At 36.9% G+C, this 11,138-nt stretch overlaps 1 protein-coding gene across 1 annotated transcript; it reads right to left on the bottom strand.

Moving 5' to 3' along the window:
• Window positions 1–8,952: 8,952 nt before the first annotated feature.
• LOC112500164 (sphingosine-1-phosphate lyase-like) lies at window positions 8,953–9,767 on the bottom strand. The gene is made up of 4 exons (XM_025103501.1): window positions 9,739–9,767; window positions 9,319–9,465; window positions 9,107–9,184; window positions 8,953–9,028 (listed from the first exon to the last, which is right to left on the bottom strand). Exons 1-4 carry the CDS (start codon window positions 9,765–9,767, stop codon window positions 8,953–8,955), a joined length of 330 nt encoding a protein of 109 aa, XP_024959269.1.
• Between the last annotated feature and the right edge of the window lie 1,371 nt (window positions 9,768–11,138).

The following is an 11,138-nucleotide window of genomic DNA, read 5'->3' as shown; positions in this document are numbered from 1 at the left end:
CACGGGTCTCACGAAAACAGGCTGGTCTCACATGATCCCAAGTATGTATATATATATATATATATATATATATATATATATATATAACTTTATAGGGTTGGGTTCATATGAGATCAGGTTGTTTTCGGTGAGACCAGTGAAATCACTTTTTTACACTTGAAACTTTACAGCAAAACGCTGTGAAGGTAAAAAAAAAATCCGAACCTTCACAGCAAAAATACTGTGAAGGTTACCAAGTGTAAAAAAGTGGTCTCAGGGATCTCCCAAAAACAGGCTGGTCTCACGTGATTCCTAGTCTAATTTTATATAATTATACATACATATATAGATATAGATATTATTTTGTAATAGTAACGGGTAATGGATAACGAAAAACCGTTTATCCATACTTTATTCTCTTAAATTTTGGGTAAATAGATAAAATTTTCTTTATCTATACCTTTATTCAACGGGTCAAGATATAACGAGTATCAGTTATGCTTGCACATTGAGAGCCCTAGTGGTGAGGGGGTCTTCATTTGCAGGTGAGGGTCCTCTTTATTTCCAGCGCATACACAGACGGTGGAGATGGTATTGGTCGCATACACAGACGGTGGAGATGGTATTAGTGTGTTGATAATATATATATATATATATATATATATACACACACACACACAAGTTATCTACTCATGCAATGCGGCGGGATGTGAAAAGCTTATTAAGATTTATTCAATTTTGAGATATCAAATTCCTTCAATATGTAATAAAACGTACTACATTTGTACCAAATTTAGATTCAAATATACATCCATCCAAAATGTTTGTGTTAGTAACTTATACAATTATTCATAAAAAAACAGATCTCTTCTATGTAATGTGTATATAAACAAATTCTTTTGTTATTGTAAATATGGTTGCAATGAATAAGATTCAGAGTGACAACCCAACCCTCTTTAACAATAAATCTTCTCATTTATCCTTTCTAAGGCAAAATATCCAAAATATTACAAACATTGAAGGTGCACAGTTTTAAATAAACTGAATGCTATTACGAAAAATGAACATCAAATAGTCTTATGTTTCATTGTGTACAGAATGCTAGTCACTGTGATATATAAAGGATCATCTGGCAGTCTAATATATAAGAATTTAAATCTCACACAGTTTTCTTCAAGAAGATATCCACACTTATTAACACATGATTAGCAACCAACTTGGGCTACATCGTCGATATAAGATCAAAATCATACACGATATATTTTAGCAAAACTTTTGCACATCAACAGAGCTTTAGAGCGCACATGCCATTGATGCTGTACTTTGGGTATTTGTTGATCCACTCTCTCAGTGATTTGATGATAATCCCTTTTACCTTTACGAAATATTTATGTTATCGTCTTTTAGTTCCACCGATCATCACTGAGTCTGTTCAGTGATCGCTGAGAACATGTAATGTAAATACATCAGCGACAACGATACTTCAAGAAGACACAACTCACACCAAAAAACCTTCAGCGAAAGTCGAAGACTGAAACTGAATATTAGAGACTGGCAAGTTCGTGATTCGAAGCGGTATTCAGTGATTACAACCTGGTCTATACATGTGTGAAGACTGTCCAAGCCTCAGCGAATGCTGAAGAGACCTTTAGGTTATTCCAGCATTCAGTGATCAAAAGAAACTTGTTAATCACAATTGTTTTTGTCTTGTCCTTATACACACAAAGGACAAACCCATACCCTTTCTAGCGCATAGTACGGTACGGTGTGGATTAGTTGACTCTACTACCCACCAACTCCATGAAATGATGTCTGCTCATGAATAAGCTTTTGTACTATTCATTGTAGCAAAGGACAAGTCTTTCTCTAAAGACTTGACACGTGTTCAAACCCTACTGCATTGCATTAAATGTGCATTTAATGCAATTGGTATAAATAGATGTGTTCAATCTCCATGCAGAGATACTCTTACACTTACTCTTGAACCCTAACTTACTCTTGAACCTTACAGCATTGCATTAAATGTGCATTTAATGCAATTGGTATAAATAGATGTGTTCTATCTCCATGCAGAGATACTCTTACACTTACTCTTGAACCCTAACTTACGTTCATAAGTAAAAGAACACACATCTAAGAACACAATACGCTTATCTTCAAAAGCAAGTTAGAAACCCTTTTTAGTATTCTAAATAGTTCTTACCGAGAAAGAACTTACTTTCTTCTACGTCTTAAACAGCAAATTATTTCTCTTTGCTAAGAATTAGTGTGTAACTTAGATTGTTTAGATAGGTTATCTTTACCTTATCTTTCCGCAAACAATCTTGTAAAATCTGTATTGATCCTTGTTTATCAATATACATTTTAAATTTGAAAAGTTTACAGTGCTTGTATTCATCCTCCATTCTACAAACTGTTATACACATGTAGACCCTAACGGGACCAACAAGTGATATCAGAGTAGTGTATTTTCTATTCTTGTTGTTTAGTTGTTTTTCTGCATTATATTGTCTTTTTCTTTAGATAATCTTACTGCTTTCTAATAGTTTTACAAAACACAAACACACACTTTCATGACAATGGCTCTCTTGACAAACCATCCTGTTTTATCCGAGACAACTTTAGTCTTTGAAAAAATCGGATGTCCCTCTTTTTGGAAGGTGTGGATCCTGAAATTTCACACTATATAGAAAATGGACCATATGTTCCATATGCTATTTCTCCGGCTATTCCTGAAACAGCTACGACTGCCGTAATTCCCGAACGGAAGATTCCAAAGCTCCCTCAGCAATGGAGCGATGAAGACAAGAAGAAGATAGCTATAGACACTCGTATTAGGTCTATAATAGCAATGTCTCTTCCTGATGAGGTTTATCATTTTGTTATGAAACTCAGAACCTCGAAAGCCATGTGAGACACTTTATGTGTTCAATATGAAGGAACCTTTTAGGTTCAAGAATCAAGGAAGATTAATTTAGTAAAACAATATGAAAACTTTATCTGTGGAAAGACTAAAACATTGTCTGAAGCACAGCAATCAGTAAGTGAAATGATTCAGTGCTCTATCTCTATAACCTCTTGAGTAAATGTATCTACTCTCTCTAAGGTATGTGTACTTGTTCTTTTTCTAAAAACTTAAAACTATCACAAGCTCCCTTTCTTCAATGATCAAAACGTTTTAAAGTTTGTTTAAGTGATTCTTTCGTTCGCTGAACATTTTTATGTAAGTATATCTCCTTTATACTTATCTTTTCTTAAAATCAAAATGATCACTGAACTTTTCTACCTTTAGTGATTCAAATGTTTTTAAATGCCAGTTTCAGTGATTCTCTTATCACTGACACTTAAGTCTTTATGAAAATATACTCTGCTAAGTTATTTTCAGTTTTTAAAACAAAAGCATCACTGAAGCTTCTCTTCTTCAGTGATCAAAAATGTTTTAAAAGATTTTTATTCATTGATTATCTTATCACTGAATGTGACTCTTCAAATTTCTTAAAACCCTTTCATTTTAAAAGAAATAGTTAATGAATCGTCTTAATGACGACATTCTTTGTTACCAATAAGAATCGCTTTGAGACACGCAAAAAGGTCTGACACACGTGACCTACTTTTTCTTCCATCCAATCATGGATGAGAACGTGTCATATTTCTCATCATGGCTTTTCCTCAACCGTCGTATTTTTCCTTTCTTCTATCTTCTTTCTCTCTCCTCCTAACTATAAATATGGGATCTCTTCCCTCATATTTTCCTTACGCTTACAAAAATCTTTGACGAACCTCTGCTAAAAAGACTTTGCAAGCAAGAACTCTCAAGAACACTCAAAAGCTTCAACCTTCTTCGAAGAACTCTAAGGTTGATAAATTTATTTACATTTTGAACGGTTCTCTTCCTTCTAATGAAACAAATTTTTGAGATTTTAAGAACCTTGTTCTCTTAAAACACAAACATAAAGATTAATAACACAATATTATTCATGGTTATAATCTTGTTTCAAAGCACTAATCTACTTGAAAAACCCTAATATCTCATTTGTGGATTTTTCAAAAGAAGTTTTATTGTTCTAAAACTTAAAAAGATCACAATAAATCTTGGACTACTAATATAAACTGTTTTTCTCTTTCTTATTTTCTTACCAAAAATGGAAAATGGTTGCCAAGAATGTGAACTTTGCTGTGGAAGACATCTCCTTTAAGGCCAATAACCATATTGTCGTGTTGGACATTCTCACCAACAAAATCATCTACAAGGATGTTGATGCCTTCCTTCGCATGTCCCCAATCGCCTATGCTCTCAACCATGAATCTGTCATGGTTAGGGATGCCCTTCAGCAGTTCTGGATGACTGTGAAGTGGTGCAAGAGGAGGGTAAGAATGGTTATCAGGTGGAGAAAATCTCCTTCACCTTCAACAAGATGACTGTTAGCTTCGGTGTGACGACTCTAAGACACGCACTTCGATTCCCCAAGGGTCCCTTTGCCAGTGAACCATCCACTACTGAGATCATCTCCTGCCTCGATGACATTGGCTACCAATAGCCAATGAAGAAGGACTCCAGCGAGCCCCTCAAATCTCTCTCAAAGATTGAAAAGAACCGCATGTCAACGGTCTGGCAATACATGTTCTCTCACTTCATCTAGAGTATGGGTGGAAAGACTGGTGGCCAGGATCAGGCTTCTAGAGTCGCTTTCACCATTGGCGTCTTAGTGATCCAACGCTGACCACTATGTTGTCGTCATCTTCGACGACCTGGCGCTGAAGCTGAACAAACGCCAGAGGGAGAAAGTGGTGCCCTATACCAAGTTCTTATCCATGGTCTTTGCCAAGATCTTTGGCGACAGGTATTCTAAGGAAGGTAATCTTCCTGTCTGCAGGCTTGGATCTAGGATTCTGGATCACAAGCTTAGGGATGGAGATGTTGCACTATCTTCTGTGCTGCAATTCTCTTCATTTCCTCCTTCTCCTCCTCAAGTGGCCAAGACAAGGGAAATCCCCCCCCCCCAAGTCTATCCCAGCCACCATAAACACTTCTTCCAAACTTCCATTTCAACCCACTCTTGGTTCTCCTTCGAGGGCCAAGAAGGCCAAAAAGGGGAATACCTCATTTCTGGCTGTGACCTCTCAAATGGTCTCAGCTATTGAAAAGAGCCTTAACCCCGAGGCACCTTCAGTTAGCCAACCAAACTCTTTAGTGATTCCTGATATCACTGTCGTATCAGTGGCACCTCTCCTAACCGCCTCAGTGACTCAAATCACTGAAGGTGTGAGTATCAGCGCCGCCATCGCTGAACACTCACTATCAGTCTCAGCCATCTTCTCCTCCCCTTCGTTGTTGGTCTCAACACATGTCGGTGAGTCATCAGTGTCTGTCCTCCCTAATGATGAGACACTCACCACTGGACCTGAGGTAGCTCCTCAGCATGCTGGTGCTCATCCTCATGAGTGCACCATGGAGCAAACCAGCGTTAATCCTTCAGATAATGCTGAAGACCCCTCAGGTACTCCACGCTCCTATCCTTTCATTTCCTCTAACCCAGAGTTTCTTTTTCCTCACTCTCCTTCCTTTTCAGGTCCATCTGAGGCCCAAGCCATGGGCGAAGAGGAGTATGACATGGCGATGGATGTCAAGCTCATCTTCCAACCATCGAGACTGTCCTCATCAAGATGGACGAGGTCCACAAGGACATGTCTCGAAAAGACGAAGTTGTTATGGACCTTTTAGCCATAAGATGTAAAGGGCCAGCTCTCCACTCTTCAAGAAGTTGTACGAGCGAATGTTGAGGCCATTGCTGGTCTCACAAGCAGGGTTGATGACGCATTTGCTCACTCTCTTCAGCAAGCGGAGCTGTTGCAGCAAATTCTGGTCACCCTCAAGCGAATGTTGTGCCTACTCCTTCATTCTCTGTTGATGACCACGTCCAGCAAAACGAGGCGCGTAAATCAACTATCAGCTTAGCCAATGCTCTGACGTGGCTAGAAGAGATGATGGTACTTCAACTCTACAACGTCGACCAACTCTCTGGCTTATGCTCTCAAGCCATCGCTAGAGGGGGGAGGTAAGGTCTAATGCTGCCGGACCATCTGCTGTCGCCCCTACTGCACCTGATGCTCCAACAACCAATGACGCTGAAGCTGAAGCTGAAGTTGAGATTATCTGTGATATCCCAACCTCCAGTGATGCTGCTATAGATGAGGATGTTGATGCCGTTCGAGCTGAAGCTCGTGATGATGACCTTCCCATCACATCTACACATGTTGCTGGTGATGTGAAAGATGATGATGAAGACGATGATGATAAGGAATGTGACTCTCCTGACCTCCCTGACTTCGGCAGTGACCTGGATGATGAAGATGATGATGACGACGAAGACGACTTCACCATTCAATACCAGCGTCCTGTCACTGCCACAAAAGGAGTTGCCCTCAGGGATTCCGCATCCCAGGGGGAGCAAAGGGAAGAAGAGTCTGCACCTGAAGCAAACCAGGGCCCTAAGCCGAAAGGCAAAGGCGTCGCTGAAGAATGGAATTTAAAGAAGCTAAATATGAGAAGAACCTGAAGTTGGTCGAGCAGGACAAGCGCTGGAGCGAAGCAAGTATCAATAAAAGAATTAGCCCTCACCCGATCAAGAGCGTCAGTATCAGCGGATGATCAAAATACGGTGGGATGCTGCTCTCCATGCTCATCACCGGGGATAATCTCGAGGCCGTGACCGAGTATCCCTTCTACCTTGGCGAATATGGCTACAGCGAATGGTTGGAGATCCGACAAGCCATTCAGCGCTCAAAGTCCAAACATAAGACGATTATCGAAGACCTTATCAACGAGTTGATCAAGAAGGTGTCCAGATATGTCGCAGTCCCTGAAATGCCTACGTTGAAGAAATGAGGAAGAAGAAGAAAAAAACCTTCAAGCCCTAATAATGGACCATCCCTGAGGAACGAACATGAAACAAAGTTCTCCTTGTAAGAAGTCCTGAAAGCTTCGAAAAAGTCAGACCTCTCTATGCTAAATCTCTCACTGCCAGCGAAGGGTCCTTATGTACCCAACATTGTGCATGGCAAACCTGAGTTATGATATTCCTTGACTATGAAGGTAAAGGGAGATTTCAGAGAATGTCTGAGTTACATCTATGCCATATGGAACACCTCAGATATCTCAGGTTCTGGCTAGATGATGACTTCAGAGGTGAAATGTTGAACCAAAGATAAGAAGGGAGTTTCTACGTTGAAATGAGCTTGGAGAAAATGTACCAGGTTTCATTAAGCTGAGCGACTTAGACTAGTTTCTTTCCTTTGTAATATTATCCATTCACTGTAACTATATTCTATGTCTACTTTCAGTAATTATTCTTATATTTTGTAAGTTTAGACATGTACTGAAACTCTTGTAATATTTCCTTGGAAATTAATATAAGTATTTTCGTGCATCACTGAAAAAGATCCCTAAAAAGAGTAATAGGGACACAAGTCTATGAGTTCCAGTGTTACTCTTATATTCACTGACAATCTATAAGTCAGTGAATATGCTTTTCAGTTTCCCTTATTTTAATTTTTCTTAGACTTAAACTTATGAAAATTTCTAAGTAAAGACTGACTCACTGAAAAAGATCTCAAAACAGTTAAAAGGGACATGTACTTTATTTGTAACTTTTCCTTACTGTTATTTGATAAGACAACATTATTTATGTTGCCTTGTTATCATCAAATAGGGGGAGATTGTTGATCCTCTCTCTCAATAATTTGATGATAATCCTTTTTACCTTATACGAAGTATTTATGTTTCTGTCTTTCAGTTCCAGCGATCATCACTGAATCTATTCAATGATCGCTGAGAACATGTAATGTAAATTCATCAACGACAACGATACTTCAAGAAGACATAACTCATACCAAAGAACCTTTAGCAAAAGTCAAATACTGAAACTGAAGATTAGAGACTGGCAAGTTCGTGATCTGAAGCGGTATTCAGTGATTACAACCTGGTCTATACATGTGTGAAGACTGCCCAAGCTTCAGCGAATGCTGAAGAGACCTTTAGGTTATTCCAGCATTCAGTGATCAAAAGAAGCTTGTTAAACACGATTGTTTATGTCTTGTCCTTACACACGCAAAGGACAAACTCATACCCTTTCTAGAGCATAGTACGATACAGAGCCGATTAGTTGACTCTACTACCCACCAACTCCATGAAAGGATGTTTGCTCATGAATAGGCTTTTGTACTATTCACCGTAGTAAAGGACAAGTCTTTCTCTAAAGACTTGACACGTGTTCAAACCCTACTACATTGCATTAAATGTCTATTTAATGCAATAGGTATAAATAAATGTGTTCTATCTCCATGCAGAGATACTCTTACACTTACTCTTGAACCCTATCTTACGTTCATAAGTAAAAGAACACACATCTAAAAACACAATACGCTTATTTTCAAAAGCAAGTTAGAATACCGCACAATCCTGGGCTGGGCCTACCTCCATCCCTAGAGGAGCCCCTTTTTAGTATTCTAAATAGTTCTTACCTAGAAAGAACTTACTTTCTTCTAAATCTTAAACAACAAATCATTTCTCTTTGCTAAGAATTAGTGTGTAACTTAGATTGTTTAGATAGGTTATCTTTACCTTATATTTTCTCAAACAATCTTGTAAAATCTGTATTGATCCTTGTTTATCAATATATATTTTAAATTTGAAAAGTTTAATGTGTTTGTATTCACCCCCCCCCCCCGCCCCCATTCTACAAACTGTTATACACATCTTATAGACCCTAACGGGACCAACATTATTTTTCATCTTCCCATAGGTAAAACATGGACCATCAGATAAAGATGATTATTTTTCAAACATTTTTACACATTGATCTTATGGTATATAACACAATTTCCTTTGACAATGAATGATGCCACACAACAAATATAATCGCATCATCAGGAAGCATTATCCATGAAGTCTACCACTAATTCATTCACCATTCCTCAATCTGGGATCTTCCCAGCTGCACCATATATCGGTGCAAGTCCTCCACTTACTGGCCTAGACTTTTCTTTCACCTAAACAACCAAAACCAACACCACTTTGCATCTAAATACGAGCAAAAGCAAATGGAAAATTTTCTAGGAATAATTTATAGTTTCCACATAATCCTTTACATCTTTAAGGAAATTGTCAACAACAGGTACATGTTTAAGGGTCACACATATATGAATGCTGAAAAAATGGGTTCAACATGTCATGTTCAAATTACTGTTTCATGCAACAAAAATAAGCATACACACACACAAACACACAAGTAGATCAATTTAAGGATCCATATATATCCAACAAGCATGTCAATAGTTTACCTGTTAGGTCTTTGCAATGGATTTAAATGCCAGCCTTTAGAGGACAGTAAGTCGTTCACTTCAAACATGTCAATCATGTTAGAGCCAAAAGCCACAATCGTCATATCTGGCCTTCCAATGATAAACAACTCTGGGATCTCTTTTATGCTGCACAACTTTGCAACAATCAAGTGCATATCTCATTCCAAATATCTTATATATACTCCAATAATCACACAACAAAATAAAAGATAATAATAGCCCTAATAAGGTGTATGTAGTATTGACAATGACTAAACAGGTAATTCTACGTTAAAAGTTACCAAAGAGAAACATGTTGCAATTTTCATGGGATGGATGGATTAAAAAAGATAAGATTTAATATACCAAAGCACTGGTGATTTTGGTTAAAAGAGAGCAAATTAGGACTTCACAAAATACCCTTTTTGTAGCCTCTTTGATGCTTCCATTATCTCTTTTGTATGCTCGAGGTAACCTTCAAAAAACCAAAAAAAAAAAAAAATGATCGGTTTTGCTATAACAAATTGTGGCAGAAATAGACCAGGAATTATAAGCTCAAAGTTCAATTATGTGACCTTCTTGCCCTAATTAAAGCATGGCTCCTCAAGCCCCTGCAATCAAACTTCCAAGTCGGCTACCAGCAATTGTCGGAGACACATGCAGACCACCAGACCACTCTGTAACTGTAAAATTGACAGAAAAAAGTACTTTAAGACCTCAAGTATTCATACATTATTGTACAACAAATCAAATTTTGTTTCAATGTCTGATTACTTTGTTGTACCATGTGATGCACTCATTTTCAAAGGACAACATGTTTCTGAAGAAAGAAACTTACCAGCAACAACTTGATGTTGTTTAATACAGAAGGATACAAAAGTTGCCAATTTCCAGACGGCTAGCCACCAGCAAATATGCCACAGTTAGAAAATAAATGAAAGACAGTAAGCATACTTATTCGTATTCAAGCACCACATATACTTGCATAGCTGTTTATTTGGATGGGACCTTAAAATTTGACCATGGTTGTATATTTTCAAATTCCTTGTGACCATATACTTATGTGGTATAAACTCGATACATACACACACACACATATACTAGAACGGTACTCGCGCAAAACAACAMGTTACATCTTAATTTTAATATTTCATTTTATTTATTATCTCAGTCGATGCTATAATATGGTCTTATGTGATTTTGAAAAAAATGATGATGTTTTTAATTTTGAACAAAATATAAATTTGAATATAACATAAAATTTTGACAAAAATATATCGATATTAATATCAAATTAACTATTTAAAATTCTTCATATTTTGTGTAATTTTTTAATTCAATTTTTTTAATTTAATTTAGGTTCAATAATGAAATAATTTATATTTGATTTAATAATATAATTTTCTTATAAAGATAATAATTAATTATTTTGTTAGAACTTGATAATTATTATAATTATATTATAGAATTTTTATATTTTAAAATGAGATGTTTATTCTCTATTTGATTACGTTTATCCGCAGTTAGTTACACAAATTCAAACATGGAGCTTTAATAAGGTGTACTTATGCATAATTTACTTGTAATCTTGAATTTTAAGTAATATACATAAATATACAGTACTTTATGCATAAAAAAATGGTTTTTAAGAGTTTTTGTCAAATGTTTTATAATATAGTATAGATCTACGAAACATCCTAGAGCAAATATCACCTATGTTATCAGAAGTTGTTAAACATGTTAAAATGTTATTATTTTGGCAAGTTCAAGCAAACTTATTTTCTAGTTTACTTTTACATGGGATTGGAATTTGAAATGAA

This window comes from Cynara cardunculus, assembly GCF_001531365.2.
Source record: "Cynara cardunculus var. scolymus isolate 2C chromosome LG 17, CcrdV1, whole genome shotgun sequence".
Lineage (NCBI taxonomy): Eukaryota > Viridiplantae > Streptophyta > Magnoliopsida > Asterales > Asteraceae > Cynara > Cynara cardunculus.
This window is presented reverse-complemented; position numbering and strand designations above follow the sequence as displayed.